Source organism: Thunnus thynnus, chromosome 20 (assembly GCF_963924715.1).
Source record: "Thunnus thynnus chromosome 20, fThuThy2.1, whole genome shotgun sequence".
In the NCBI taxonomy this organism is placed as follows: domain Eukaryota; kingdom Metazoa; phylum Chordata; class Actinopteri; order Scombriformes; family Scombridae; genus Thunnus; species Thunnus thynnus.
The window spans coordinates 11173531-11189515 of NC_089536.1; the positions used below are offsets into that span (position 1 = coordinate 11173531).

The window sequence follows — 15985 nt, forward strand, 5'->3', positions numbered from 1 at the left end:
GTCTCTATGCAACCCTCCCTCTGTGTGCCGCTAAGCCTGACGGGCTCCAGCCCACTTAATACAGATGGGCCTCCTGTCATGCCAATGCCTGTGCTTTGGTAGGGGACAAATAAATTAAATTAGACTGATCCAAAGCGGTTTGAGGGTCATACCTGAAAATAGAACAAAATCAAACATAACTCATTGAATCTTGATTTGGGGAGAGAGAGCAGATCCAACAATATTCTCAAGACAAAGTGGACCAGTGCTAATAATACACCTTTCCTGTTTGTCTCACATGTCATTTGGTGTCTTAAGTGTTACGTCAAGGCATTAAGGTAATAGGCTTTCTTCTATGCAGCCCATGGCATGTCCTGCCCCTCACAGGCCTATTTCACATGCTCTTCCAGGAATATGGACGCCGTGTATGTCATATCACGTATTGTTCTTGTATTTTATCTCATCACTCCTGGATCATCAACTTGTCTGATCGGTTGCTCCTGCACAGATGATAACTTGGGAAGGTGAGTGACCACTGCGCTTATATAGACTCCTAAATGTAGGTTACGTATAGCCATAACCCCCTTTTAAAAAATAAAGGATGTCTTAAATGTAACTTACTGATCAAATTGTTCTAAAATCTACAAACACTATGCATACATTTTACATTTGTACAACTCTGCACGTACATTGAGAAGCTATAAAGATAAAATGTGCACTTGTCATTTGCTTCTCTTGTCTAAACATATCTCGTCTTACCATTCTAGGTCTTTACTATGTATGGAAACCTCCATGGGACAAATCCCAGAGGATATCCCACAAGATTTCACAAAAATCCGTATTGAAAACTGCCACCTGACTGAGTTACCTCGAGGATCTTTCTCCAAAGTTAGTGCCTTGGAGTTTCTCTGGCTGAATTTCAATGAGATCACCCTGATGAACATCAAAAGCTTGGAGGGGCTGGCAAACCTGACAGAGCTGAGACTACAGGGGAACAAGCTGACTTCAGTACCGTGGACTGCATTTCAAGACACACCGAAACTCAAGATTCTGGACCTGAAGCACAATCGGTTGGATGTCCTGCCAGAACATGCTCTGAGACACTTACCTACACTGACCTACTTAGATTTATCCTTCAATCAGCTTAGTGTCATATCAAAAGATGTCTTCATTAATTGGCCTCTTTACCAAACAGCGGAGAAAGCGTGGGGGAAAGAAGGGGTGGTCTCCAATGTGGTTTTGGCGCTGCACGACAACCCTTGGTTGTGCGATTGCCGCCTCAAAGGCTTTGTTGAATTCATCAGGGCAGTCAGCCCTCCCATCATTCTGATGAACTCTTATTTGATGTGCTCAGGCCCCGCCTCCAAAGCCAACAAGTTTTTCCATGAGATCCAGTTAAAAACATGCATGAAGCCAGTGGCCTCTGCCCCAGCGACTAACATCACTTTACCTCTCGGAGCAAATGCAACACTCACATGCTTAGTCAAGGCCAGGCCAGGCCCGACCATCCAGTGGATGTACAGTCTGAAGATTATAAGAGGATTTGCTGGTAAGATTTTTTTTTTATTACTATCATCCATTAAACTGTTGTGAACCTGCTGTGGGAGCACTTAGTGAGGTATATGTTGAACTTTCAGGCTGCATCTGCTTTATGTACTAACAAAAGGCTGTTTAGGCAGAGGTAAACAAGTGTCATTTAAATGCGGAACGCTCTGTTTTCTCCATGCAGCAACTGAGACTCGCATAGACGAGGAGACCATCACCTCCAAGCTGGTGATCCCCTCTCTTGCCCTGGCAGACCGAGGACTCTACACTTGCATGGCCAACAACTTCATCGGCAACTCCTCTGTCAGCATCACGGTGAACATCAGCTCCTCCAATATCTCCGCTCCTCTCCCTCCACCTATCCCTATGTTGTCATCCGATGAGAATGCCTACATTGATATCCGTATTGCCAAGCAGACAGTTTACGGTATCACCCTCGAGTGGTACGCAGCTACAGATAACCCGGGAGAAACCTGGTTTACCATACACTTCGGCAAATATGATTCCCCCAAAAAGGAGATGATATACATCGGCCCTGGCATCAACAGCTACTCAGTCACTGACTTGCTTCCTGTTACAAAGTATGAGGTGTGTGTGACCTTGAAGAATCAGCCACCGAGGGAAGGCCAGTGCATCGTGTTTGTGACGGGAAGTGACATCAGCGAGCTGGAGCAGAGGGAGAGGCTCATCCACATTATAGTCATCGTGTGTGCCATGGTGCTTTCCGTGCCAGCCGGCATGTACGCCTGCACTACGGAGGCCAAATTCAGCTGCGTGGAGCACTGTGTGAATCTATGGAAGAAGCGCAGTCTGCGTGGAGAGAATCTGCAGGGGACGGAGAGACAGGGCACGTTTGACAGCCTGCAGGCGACCAGTGATGAAGGCCTGTGCAGGGACTCGGAGGAAAAACCCAAAAAGAGGCAGAAGCCTGAGGAAAAGGGCAAAGGAGGAAGCGCAGCTCATCTTTACTAGCATTAAATTCAAGAATTGCACATGTGTATATGTAAATAATGTCAGTAATGTCAAGTATAGTAAATATACATGTAAATATACATTTCAAGCTATCAGCTCAAAATGGAGATGCCTTTATTCCTTATTATGAGGAGAGTTTGTTATTATACATGTACAGAAGGAAGTTTGTTGTAAAATGCATTTGATATTTCTTGTCACTTTTTCTTAATGTTTTGATACTGAATGCAAAGTCATGCACTCCTAAATTTCAAATATGTAAACATTTAAGTTTACATACCATTGTATATCCCTTTATTGTTCATTTCACCAAAGTAAATTAAAATGGAGTGTATTCTGTGGTTCATGGATCAGGAGACTGAAGCTATAAAATATGCTTTTTTAATGTTCTTTCTTTTTACAGATTCCAGATTTGTTGTCTTGTAATGGAATGAAACGATGTATGATGTGGATTAAAGGGAAGTCAAAGACAAATGCTGAGACATACTCTGATTTTTTAGCACAATCACTCAGAGGATTTGTTGCATAAGCAGTGTTTTCCCCGTGCATTTATACATACACTGGTAAGCAGATTAAAGTGATTTTCTATCTGAATCCTAGTCAGCAGGACATGATATTTCCATTTAATGACAGCTCCGAGCTCACTGAGTCTTTACGTCAATTGTGAAGGCAAATACATGAAAAACGTGATATTTGCAATTAGTTACTTCAATGTTGGTTCTTTTGCATCCATTATGAGAAGCATTCATTACTTGGAGCTTAGTAAAACTAGATATATTAGAATATAGTGCAAATAATTATTATTGAATATAATTTTTGTTAGCCTATATAAATTATGATCACATATTCAATGATGGCACACCCACCTTGCAACATATATTCAATTTTACAGTTCATTTAATTTTTCAAATGGCCAAACAAAAATGTAGTAAAAATGTATTAAATGATTTTAGCCCTGCTAGTGGTGTGCCTCCAGGGATGGCAATGTCAGCCTGTTGATTGGTTGGCCCACTTCTTTTGTCTAAACTATCCTAGCAATTATAGGATGGATTGCCATGAAATTTTGTAGAGATTTTCATAGTTCCCGCACAATGAATCCCTTTGACTTTGGCAGTCCTCTGAATTTGTGCCACCAGCAGGTAACAATTTTGGCTAATTTGGTAAAATATATATAAACATCTACTGGATAAATTGGCACAAAATTTGGTACGGATATTCATGATTCTCAGAGGATCTTTCCTTTAGTGGTTTTTGAGTGAAATCTTGCCATGACATTAGGTAAAGACATTCATGTTCCCTTCAAGATGAATTGTAATAACTTCAGCAATCCTGTGAACGTTCCTCTAGCACTATAATCAAGTCACTTTTAATTTGTCTAATACTTTAGTTGATGACCAAATACCTGCAAAACAAAAGACATTCCCATCAGCCTCAGCTGTTTTATGCTAATTAACAAATGTTAAAATGTTAACACATGGTCACAATGAGCATGCTGGTGTTAGCATCACCACTGTGCCTTAGTATAGTCTCACAGAGCTACTAGCTGGATGTAGACTCTCAATCTTACAGTTATTCTAGATATTTGCACTGCATTAGTGTAGCACATTGTCATTTTAATATTACACACTAATACTATAATAATTCATGTTTGCTGCCATGGATTTACCATTTTACATCAATGAAAAAAATAGTACAGGTCCTTTAATTTTATACCAATTTCCTGGAAATTTCTTATGTAATTTGCAGGTATTTAACTATACAGGAAGGGTGGTGCAATTTGGTACAAAAACAAGTTTTAAATTGGTTTGGTTGGTTAGTGCCCACTCATTATATTTGGGTTCATATGTAGTTGTTCATGTGCCAAAATTCATTTGGACTGAAATAAACTACTTAGTGTTCCCTGTGTAGTTTTGTGTGATATAGCATATCAGATTATTTTATCTACTAATTATTTTTATACTAGCTAACCCTTTCAAAGAAATGTCCTCAAAATGAACAGTATCACAGCAGCTACTTGACATTTTTTCAGTTTTTTCTTATAATTTGTACCAAATTTCACCACCCTTTCTGTAATATCTCCTAATACCTGCAAATGGAAAAATGTTCAGGAAATTAGTATAAAATGAAGGAACCTGTAAAAAAAAAAAAAAAAAAACGTGTTACAAAAAAATCTCTCATACATTTAATGTGTTAATGTCTTTGAAATAGGTTATTTTTCTCTTCACTGAAACTTTACATTGATTAAATTAAACTAATCTTATCTAGCGTCTGCACAAAATTGAGCAAAAACCAACTTATTTTCACATATTTATTCAAAATCAAGACAGTACAAAGACGGTACAAATATGATACTTCAAAGGACCAGGCAAGTGTAATTTATAGTTCAGATATATAGTTTACCTCAACTTATATAAGATAGTTATAAGTTAAGATATGGTTAGATACAAGATATGTATAACAGCGCTGAAATTACTCTAATCTTATTTGCCTAGATTTGAAGGCATTGAAGAGTAATATGGAAAGTAATTGTGCGTGAACCCTAAATGTTTGACACAGACTATATTTCAATATCTATATCTATAAAGGAAATGTCCAAGCAGTTATATACAAAGCAATCTGAGCTCGAAACTTTCAAGCATACATCTACTTTATACCAACAATGTCCAATGTAGTGGAGTTAGATGGTTTCATGTGTACTTTGTGTAATTTACTGCTACAAGATACAGCTGTGAAATGTTCATATCTGGTCACATGTATCCTCATATAATGAAAACAATACAATTATGTACATTTAAAATGGACCCATGTAAATTGATATAAAAGCATTTTTCTAGAATTGCACACACTAAAATAAATAAAAGCAACTCTGTTAGCTTGTGTTACTGTGAAAACCTACAGTGGCACATTGTAATCATACAAAAGAGCAACTTTTCAGCTTTCGAGCGGCTGATGTAACACAGTAAAAATATCAACACATAGGTCCTTTAGCACTTCATAATAAGCGTTGTTGTTTTTCATGACCGTGTCATTCAGCTGCATGCTCCACATGAGCAAGGAGAAATTATTTTATTTTTAGGATGTACTGGTTGAATTCCTACAGTAGTTCTGTGTTGAAAACATTACAGGGTCTTGAATACAACACTTTTCAGGAAGTTATTCAACTTATGTATACACTGTAAGTCTTACTAATCCTCTCCATGGGCAATTTACAGTAGTGCTTCATACTGTTGTTAAGATGATATAATCTTCCTCAAGATGGCAGTGTGGTGAATAATCTTCAACTGCATCACCGACATACTCGAGCTCTCTCCTCTCTTTACTTAAGCAGGGTCAACGGAGAATGCACCGCAGCCCACTTGTTTAATATCCCATCTTAAGACATCAATATCTGTAAAGCTTCCTGTGATACCCCTTATAGCCTTAAATCCTGAATAATTTAAAGGTAGGCCAACCCTACCTTATCATCATGTGAGGTTCAGCTGAGAACTCTCCAACAACACATGAGCTAGGAGCAGTAGAGTGAGTCGTCAAAGAACAGACAAGGAAACCTTAAACAAGACATTTGTTTGACAGAGTTAATAATAACCTTGGTTGTTCTCAATGATTTTCTGCTCCAGCTTCATTTTAAGCTCTGACACTAAAGCAGAGCTGTGATTTCCCTCTTTGCGGCGGCTAGATTTAGCTTTCTTTGAGCCTTTGTAGGCCAATGCACCAGAGATTGTTGGGACTGCTCGGGGCCTCTCACTGAGCCGTGTGTTGGACGGAGGTGGAGGAGGCAGGCATGGCGCACTGGGTGGAGGAGGTTTTGGTCGAGGGCTACTGGTGTTCCGCTGGGTGTTGCTTTCAGGGTCGCCGATAAGGAACTTATCTGCTGGGTCGTTTGGATTTTTGAAAATGGGCATCTTGAAATTCCAGGGCTGCTCGTCCCTCGGTCGCCTCTTAATGATGCGACGTGCTGGCATGATCCTGTTTGACTTTGAGTTGCGCATGTACATAGCGGTAGAGATCAAGACAGTCACTCCTACCAACACACTAATGATAACAGTGACCATGCCTAGAGCTCTCATAGGATTGTCCCTACTTTTCATTAAAAAGGCCGCCATAGGCCCCTTGAGAGGAGTCTGTAAAAGAGCACAAATAAAAAAGTTTAAATCAAGTCCAAGGGACTGAATCCAAGCGTTAACGCAGCATTTGTTCAAAGCATGCAAGCATGAGAGATGTATGAGCAAAGCACTGACAGAGGAGGCCCAAACAACATGTCTACCAACATTGTATTGCTTCCACACTCACACTCAGTCACCCGTCATCCTCTGTCCTACATCATGGGACTGCTCATGCAAAGCTAAGAACTATGCACAACACTAGTTGTTGGGAATGCGTCTGGCAGTGCGGTGCATTAGGATTTCTCTTTGGCATGTAACTGATGAGGGCTGAACAAAAATGGTGACAGCTCATGAGACCAAAACAGAGTGAAGTACATGTTTATGTGAGAAAAATGGATATTAAGTGAGCAAATCCAGGTTTAAATCCCAAGTAATAGGCTCTATCTTAGTCAATTTGACAGCCAAATAGTCTGAGTCATGCTCTAGAAAAAATATCGTGTTTTGGTAGTGTAAAAACTGGGAATATGGAAACTACATTATTAGAAAAATATTTCATTTAGAATATTTTCCAATCAAAAACTAAAACAATAAAAAAAAAAAAAAGAAAATACAAAAAACCATATCATTTGTTATACATATAATTTCTTCAAATGTGCTCCAGTACTCTTTTACAGACAATAGCCAAAGAGTAGAAAAATAAACATCTTTTTAAACGTAATGAATGCATGATGAAGTAAAGGTGTCAAATATGTCTCATTTGACTCTACGGATCACTTTAATATAGTTACTCTCGGGGTTGATTCTGGACTTTTTCACTGAGTTACAGTACAGGATTGTGGATATGCAGATTGTTAGTAAAATGAGGGAGACGACAATGCTGAAACAAATTCCGAAAACAGTCAGCGGACGCTTGCTGAGTCCCTTGAAGTATGTAATAATTCGACCTTTGATCTGAAAAGCACGATACACAACACAGAAACAAAACCAAAAACACAGAGTCATTTCATCATGCAGAGTGAAGGAATGAATACACGGTGAAAACATATAGTATTAAAAAAATATGGATTAATGTAAATGACTGAAAACGTTAAAGGATAACAGTGTTGTTATTTTATAATTTATATTCATACTACAAATCTCTTGAACAGACCAAAACCAGTATGAATTTTTAACAAGTAGCCCCGAAAAACAGACATCACTTGTTAGTAGAATAAATTCATTAATTGTTAGTTTTGGTCTTATAAATCATAAAAAATGACCAGTGTTATCCTTTAAAGATGATGAGGTCAATGAAATGTGACTGCTGAGACACAGATGCTGAATTAGCAGCTGCATAGCATGAAAACAGTGCCTCTCAAATGTTAAAATGCTTCAATCTACAGCTTGTGCTGTCTACAGCTAAGGCTTGGAATAGAAAGCGCTGCGAGCACATGCGAGTCAAATCAGGTCTTACCGCCTCTGTGATATCGATATTGACCACGGCTGTTGTGCTGAAGGACGGGGAGCCCCTGTCCCTGGCCTGGACCACCAGAGACCACTTGCAGTCTTTCAGCTTGGTGATATTCTGCACAATCTCCATGGACTTGATGTACGGCTTCAGCTTGATCTCCCCCGTGGCAGCGTTTATGTCAAATGCATTGTCAGGATCGGCAGTCATGATGGAGTACTCAATAACGTTGTTTGGAGACTCTGCATCATCATCCACGGCCTGTAAGAAGTGGAAGTGGCCTTATTGTACATTTTTATTAATGTCAACGTATCCCATGAAAAGACAAAAACCAGCATTGAGTTAGTTCATCTCAGGACTTTGAGGCGTCTTCTTCCTGTCTGTCACACTATTTCTTTTGTTTAACCTTTATTTAACCAGGATATTTCTTGAAACATTTCTTTTAAAAGAAAGATCTGGCCAAAATAGCATAAAATAGGTGTCATTACTTACACAATAAAACAGGACCTGAAAGCCTGTCTATGGCACTATGCCCAGAGAACATTTGTTCCTAAGGAAGATGTAAATCTTTAAGAAGAGTTCATAAAGCTTCATTAAGAAGAAATTTTTTTTTAAAAAATCCTACAACAGCAGGGCACTGTAGTTTTTAGCAAATGTTACTCAACCTGGAGTAAATAGCGCATTTGCTTGGGACTATTTTCAGCTGCGGATTTAATACACATTTGGTGCCCTAGTGAGTACTTAGGGCGGATTGAATCAAAATAAACCACAGTGCCGGTAGTCATTGTAATGAAGGAACATGTCATCCAGTGCAACAACATGGCGCACTGATTTGTTTTCAATAGTTTTTGAAGAACAGTTGAGCTCTATCACACAGAATTATAAGATATGTAAGGCTAATATAATAAATTATAAAATATCACAACCCTAATCATTTGGTTTTGGCAGTTATTACTAGTTACGAAACATAAAAATTAAAATAATTAATATATGATGTGCACACAAATGAAATTTCAATTATTTGGATGATTTCATTTTAATATTGGCAGTCCTGAACTTCCATACAATATTCTCTAGATATCAATGTCATTGCAAAGAGCTATTGTTACTATCTAGTGATTTAAAAATAGATTTTCTGTACAAGTGGAAAATTATATGATGTAATGTACCTCTACTCTGACAGGTATGCCAATAATCATGGTCTTCTCCAGGAGTTCTTCATCAAATTCTGGAGAGTGGTCATTCATGTCGAGGACAGTGACAAAGACTTCAGCCAAGCCGTACTTTCCCTCCGAATCCTCAGCCTTGACGTAGAAGTTGTATTTAGACCTGACCTCTGCATCCAGGCTGGTCCAAGGCTGCGTGGAGATGAGGCCTGATGTTGGGTGGATGGCAAACCTGCAGTTCACAACAGTTCAGACAGTGTATGAGTCATAACCACAGTTGTCTATTACAAACACCCTGTTCCAACGAATGAGGTGTTTCTAATATAAGCTCCCCAGTTTACAGCACAAATGACATTAACGTCAGATCTTGTGATGACTCACATACTGTAGTTCACTCTAAAAAACAGATTTCCACCCTTTTTTTCTTTTTTACAAGCAACATTTAAAAATGAACTGACAATGAATCCAGTTAACCTGGTGATTTAAAAGTATGGAAGAAGAAAGTTTTTAGTTCGTGTTAACACAAATGAGTATGTCCTCTAGTTATTCTAAGCCATCATGATGTATGTAATCTATATAGCTGTTTTAATTTCATCCCTTAATTTTATTTATTTCATTTAAATTATTTTTTTTTTATGTGTCCTAATGCCTTAGCCTGTTCCTTGTGCTGCTGCTATAACATGTGTATTTCTCCCTGGAGATCAATATTTATTTGAATATTTATTTGTTTATTTGACTAATCAGTTTGATTATTGATTTTTCTGGGTAATTACACTCTTGGAGTATTATTGTATTGTATAGTATTGTTGGGTGTAGAGGCAAAAATCATGCTGAATTCCTTTCTTCAAGACAAATGATCCTGCACAAGCCATGCTTATTTCTACCTCAACAGGTTTTATGACAACTTTGGAAATTTTCACCAGATTTGGTCCAGAAAGCTTGAAAAAGCTTTTTATTAAATATATTGTATAATTTTCCTTTATTTTAGATCATATGTGTAGAATTAAATATTTTATGACTTTTAAGTGGCTAATAATAGACAGCAATGCATATAGACACACCCCCTGCCATGTGATACACTACACAAATTTTCACCAAGATCTTTATATTTATGTGTATTTTACACATTACTTTAGAGTGATGAATGTAAATGATTATACTACATTAGTGGAGTTTTGTGTTTTCTGAGTGCTCTCTAGTCAAACATCAAGCTTTCTGCATTTTATTCTTTTCTGTCTCGTTTTCCACTGTGAAAATTCACAAGTTGTCATGAAACTGATAACTTTCGCACAATTAACTCAGGTTACTGCCTGAGCATAAATTCACACTTTTCCTTCGCTGCATACTGCCTTGCTTTTCAAAGCTGCCGTCTCTGTGGCTCCAGCTGTCACATTGCATGTTAATTGGCTCTCCCTATGTGAGACGGGCCAGGCTGTCTATTTTTAAACCTCCAATCCAATTAGGAGATTAGCCAGCATCTTGCAGCCATTTTAGAGTGAGTTGTTAGTGCAGCAGAGGGGCCAATCAAACTGGTTTCCTGCTTACCTCTCCCATCAAAGAGACAAAGATGAATCAAGACTGGTGTCCTGTTGACTGAGTTTACCAAAAACACCCTGAGCCTCTGAGCAGTATTGGATGATATCCATGTGAAAATAAGTTTTCTAGTCCATGAAATGTGTTTTGTGGGAGTGCAAGACTGATTAGACTGAACCTATATTGGCAGGAGTGAAGGGATTTTACTTACAAATCTGATCCTGATCCATAAATCATGTATTTGACTTCACCCCAAGGCCCTGAATCTGGATCATTTGCCTAGAGGAAAAAAAGCAGGACAAAGATTAGAATTTAAATGGAATTATAGTTCAATAGGGGGGTGAGGGGGCTAAAAACTAAACCAAGGTGACTGAAGGTGGTCCACATAGATTTGTTTACTGGAGCTCGTTGAGGATAGCCTGCTAGGGTCTTAAGCTCATGTACTTTGGGTGGGGATGAAGGCATAGGTCAATATGATTAACCTTGAAGCGAAATTAAGCTTTTTACTCCACACAGCCTAGCTTAGTCAAATTGCCTGGCCAGTATAAAGGAATGGACGAGACAAATGTGCCAATATTTATATTAATTATTGAGCTGTAACACAGAACATATGCCAGAATGTCACATGGAGACAAGAGTTTCATGACTAGGAACAACAAAAACAAAGGCTGGGAACGCTGAGATTTTTTTTTTGTCTGGCAACAACCTGCTTTCATCTAATGAACTGCACCGAGTAATATGCATTCATTGGAGGATTGATGGATTATATAATCACTTTGGTCGGGTTAAAGCGGAGTTTAATCGTGATTGACTCACTGTTACAGACACAACGCTGGAGCCTCCAGGAGAGTTCTCAGGGACCCTGGCGATGTAATACTCAGACGTGAATTTGGGGATGTTGTCATTTGTGTCCAGGAGGTTAATCACTATGTCAGCTGTTGCACTGAACCTCTCGGGAGTGTCGATCTCCACTGCCAGCAGCTGCAGAAAGACACATGCAGAGTGTGATTAAATTGGTGCTGAAAATGAGTCCATTTATCGATTCGTTTATTGACAAGACTAGGAACCACACTAGCAGCTCTGTGAGGCTGTGATGTAAAGAAAACTGAACTGTTAGATAAAAGATTAGGTTTATTAAATATATATTTAGTACCGTTTGTGAAATAAATACAATAATTGGCCAGAGGGAGGTGTCAGAATAATTATTAAAAAATCATAATAATGGCAGAAGATTTGCTGCCAATAGAAATTGTTCAGGTCATGTGCTTAATAAGTCTTCAAAGATATACCTTTTTCATTACCTCAAAATACGGTTCTTCGCTATCAATAGTATTGATCACAGATTATTTATCATTTATCAACTAAGATTTTAGTTTAGCATGTTAACATTTGTCAACAAGGCAGTTAAGGGTTAACAAAGACCATGAACATCACCATATTTTACATTAATCCTTCGAACAGTTGTTGAGACATTTCACTCTGAATCACAAATGTCCACCTGCTGGTGGCGCTACAGAAAACATCAGGAGATCACTGAAGTCAGTAGCATTCATCCTCTGGAGACCATGAATGTCTGTACAAAATTTCAAGGCAATCCATTCAAAAGTTATTGAGATATTTTAGTCTTAATTTAGAGGCAACATTTTTGATAATTTATTAATTGCTTCTAATTTATTAAAGAAATACGCCAAATGTTCTAGGTCAGCATCTCATGTGAAGATTTGCTACTTATAAAACTCTCTCAGTTGATCAAATAAAAAAACATATATAACTAAGAGGTGAAGAACTTCAAATAATAATTGATTACAAGACAAGACTAAATAAGGATGTCGATTCAATATTGCTCATTAATAATTTAGTGATATATAAATTCTAACCTTGAAAGAAAGAGTTGATCCCTTTTCATAGTCGATGCCAGATGTGTCTTCCACGATGATGGTCACCTGCGCTTCATTGAGGACCGTCTGGGGAACCACTCGCAGCACTCGGCTCGGCCCCACTAGTCTCAGTTTGAATTTAGCATTTGCTCCCTGCAAAGAAAAATGAACAGCAAAATGTAGAAAACACAAATAAGTAAAGTAAATGAGAGTGTAGCTGCCAAAAAAAACAATAAATTAATTTAAAAAAAAAGGGAAAATCTGGCAGATAATGTTACAGATGAGTCACTGAGGCAAGTTGGAGAGAATAGACAAGATGGCATAATGAGTAACATTTTAACTTGAATTAATGAACAGATTTTATGAATATTTTTAAATGGTGTTACATAACTGGATGTACTTTGAGGCTGGTTGGCAGATATTTATGCAACACAACACCCAGACTCAACAAACTCAACATGAAGAGACAACATCCATTTTGAAAATGCTCACATTTTTTTATATTAGAGCACCAGGTTCTGTGAGAATTATTGAAAATAAAAACATATTATGTCTAAAGTGAATGTTTTTCTGAATAAATGTTAGTTGACGTACAGCTGGAACATACTGACAAAAGGATGCGCAGAGGTCAGTGAGATGAGAATCTACCTGATCAGAGTCATTGACGGTGATCTTAAAGCCCCGCAGGATCTCCCCTGCAGGAGGATGCTCATACATGGTGACCTCAAACTTGCTCTGTGGTCCGTTCTCTCCGTAAAAGGTCGGAGGGTGGTTGTTGAGATCCACCACCCGAACGGTCACCATGGTAATGTCATAGTCCAGCAACTGATTGTTTAATCCCACCTCAGATGCCTGCGTTAAAAAAATCACACCGGTCAACACATACCGTACACATAGTAATTGATCTATAGATTAATTTATAAGACATGGAGGTGCAATTCCAAAAAAGTTTTACCTTGACTTTAATTTCATATAACTCATTTTTCAGCATGGATGGATAAGTTGTCAGGGTGATGCATCCACTGGTGCTATTTATGTCAAAGACACCGTCACTACCTGAAAGGTGATGACAGAAATGTTGGCAATGTGTTTGGAGATGGATCATCATCTTATCTCTTATTTCTTGACTTAGTGTTCTTACCATTAATAATGGAGTAATGTATAGGGTTAGGATTGCCTTGATCCCCATCTTTAGCATACACGCTGAATATTTCAGAGCCCTGGAAGTAAGAATATTTAAATATTTACATATTTGCAGTGCTGTATGTTCTCAAAAGCAGCTGATGTGTGGAGAAGAGGAGAAGGACTTACAGGGACTGAGACTTCGTAGATGTAGCCAAAGTAAGGGGTTCCTACGAAGGTTGGAGGCATGTCTTGGGCATCAATGACATTGATCGTTATGGTGGCTGTGGAGGTCAACACCTGGTGTTTACCCTTGTACTTTCCTCCTCCATCCTGAGAAAACAAATGGTAAGGGAAGGGAGAGTTAGTACATTTTATAATCTTTATAGTCATTCATTTTCATCTAGACTTTGGTTGATAGTTTACATTTTGATTTTACATTTAGAGGTGAACAACCATGTGATTGTCATGTAGGCTGCTCCCTTTCATCACTCAATATCTGCTGCTAGAAGGCACTTTTAAATCCCTGAGCAAAAGTTTAACTAAATGTTATTAGAGAGTACTTACTGCTAAGATTAAAAGCTTTCACTGGCTAACAGTAACCAGATGTCAAGCTTGAAATGGCTGGATGAGTTTGGAGTCCGTTAACTAGCTAAATAATATTTTGAAATAAAAAAAAATCAAATAATATAATAAAATGCTTCAGGCAAAGTTGCACATGCTTAGGGCAGGTGAAGCTTTCCCTCAGTTTGGCCATTAGTGAGTTAAACTAATTGATTACATGGTTTGAATTCAACTTCTCTGTATTTTATTTGTTATTAATTAAAACAGGGGCCATATGTATTATACTGTGTGTTATTCCACAGACACACAGAACTGAGACTGGAAAAAGAAATTAACCTTCTCCAGCATAATACTGCTCACAATTGAAGGATTACACTTCAGGTTACTCACACTGGGAGCAACATTTTCAACATTTCACCACACTTCCATTTAATTCACAGACAGAGACTGTGGGAACTCAAAATGTTGCGTTCAGAAAGTCATGACTAAACTTTTCATGGCCTTTGGCTGCCAACAGAAAGGTTCCTGTGCTTCCTTGTTTTCTGCCAAATCCACTTTTGTTTCTGATCCCAGCCCATTAAAAACTTCCCATTTCCTGACAGATTTTATTTGGAAGACCATCAGAATAAAAATCTCAGAAGCAATGCTTGGAGAAAGATGCATCCATTGTCAATATTCTCTTCTGAGAATTGATTAATGCTTCTAATTTAAACACTCGACTTGAGTGTTGAAAGCTGCAAGACCACAACATGGATGGATTGGAAACCTGTAACACTTAGTCAGGACGGTCCTATGTATGTTCAGAGGACTTGAGAAGATAAACCAAGGGACAAATCCAAATGTAAAGGATAACAGCAACCTCTCACCTTTGCAACCACTGTCACAAAGTGCGTGGGCGTGGTCTCATAGTCCAAAGTCTCACCAGGTTTGACCCTGAGGATCCCGCTATGCCCATCGATGGTGAACTTGGCAAACGGTGAGGTCTGATAATGTGAAGGGTCACACGGTCAGCAACATTTAAGATAACAGTGGACACAGTTTAATTTCTAGTTAAATTCAGCAATCAAGTGTGAAGCTAAAAGTGCAATCAATATTTTACTCTCAACCTGCCTCACTTAGATTCTTGTCCATCAGGATAGTTTTGTCTCACAGTTGACACATGAACAGTAACTACTGTGTTGTCAGCTGTTGGCCCGGACAAATACCTAAGCCCCTATTAAGCCGTCAATGCCTTGCTCAAATGTAATTGAAATTTAATCCACTCAAGTAACACCATTTCCAGACTGCTCTCTGGTATGAGATTAATCTTTCCCTCCACGCACTGTTCCATCACTCGAATGCCCTTTTCCTCCCTCCACATGGCAGCAGAGCTCTCATGATGTCAGCTCGACCTCTGGTCTTACCCCCAGCGTTAACGGCCAAAACAAAGCCAGTTAACAGTGCTACTGTGCTGGATGATGACGGTGCAGTTGTAATAAGCCCAATAATGCTTTTCTACAATGGTTTACAAAGTGCAGATGAAGCCAAACAACAGAGGAGAACCAAGAGAAAGGTAAAAATAGTGATAAATTGTGGAAAGACTGAGTGAAATAAAGAGATATCAATGACTACTTTTACAAGGAAAAAATTTGCTGACTAACGTTTACTGTAAATGCTTGCTTGGATTTCAAATAAGGCAGG

At 38.5% G+C, this 15985-nt stretch overlaps 2 protein-coding genes across 5 annotated transcripts in view; one reads left to right on the top strand and one right to left on the bottom strand.

The window, feature by feature from the left end:
* Window positions 1–378: 378 nt before the first annotated feature.
* Window positions 379–2967, top strand: LOC137172653 (leucine-rich repeat, immunoglobulin-like domain and transmembrane domain-containing protein 2). Its single transcript, XM_067577178.1, has 3 exons — window positions 379–503; window positions 747–1528; window positions 1709–2967. The coding sequence occupies exons 1-3, from the start codon at window positions 394–396 to the stop codon at window positions 2494–2496; spliced, it is 1680 nt and encodes a 559-aa protein (XP_067433279.1). The 5' UTR covers window positions 379–393; the 3' UTR covers window positions 2497–2967.
* A 1820-nt stretch (window positions 2968–4787) lies between these two features.
* The window catches only part of LOC137172648 (cadherin-related family member 1), a 104956-nt gene continuing 93758 nt past the window's right edge, over window positions 4788–15985 (bottom strand). For 3 of the 4 annotated variants that reach the window (XM_067577172.1, XM_067577171.1, XM_067577170.1), the window contains 11 exons: window positions 15172–15288; window positions 13931–14074; window positions 13761–13839; window positions 13575–13675; window positions 13268–13471; window positions 12620–12772; window positions 11559–11723; window positions 10954–11021; window positions 9213–9441; window positions 8050–8304; window positions 4788–6614 (listed from right to left, as the gene is read on the bottom strand). In XM_067577172.1, the coding sequence (XP_067433273.1) occupies window positions 6069–6614; window positions 8050–8304; window positions 9213–9441; window positions 10954–11021; window positions 11559–11723; window positions 12620–12772; window positions 13268–13471; window positions 13575–13675; window positions 13761–13839; window positions 13931–14074; window positions 15172–15288 (2061 nt within the window). In that variant the 3' untranslated portion in view covers window positions 4788–6068. Of the gene's footprint in view, window positions 6615–7218; window positions 7548–8049; window positions 8305–9212; window positions 9442–10953; window positions 11022–11558; window positions 11724–12619; window positions 12773–13267; window positions 13472–13574; window positions 13676–13760; window positions 13840–13930; window positions 14075–15171; window positions 15289–15985 lie in introns of those variants that run through there. The other variant, XM_067577173.1, reaches the window with a different exon arrangement.

Bases quoted from the DNA above. Each gene is read 5' to 3' on its own strand.
- LOC137172653 (XM_067577178.1), top strand. From the start codon at position 394: ATGGACGCCGTGTATGTCATATCACGTATTGTTCTTGTATTTTATCTC. The intron at 504-746 runs GTGAGTGACCAC...TTACCATTCTAG, and splicing joins ACAGATGATAACTTGGGAAG to GTCTTTACTATGTATGGAAA. The intron at 1,529-1,708 runs GTAAGATTTTTT...TTCTCCATGCAG, and splicing joins GATTATAAGAGGATTTGCTG to CAACTGAGACTCGCATAGAC.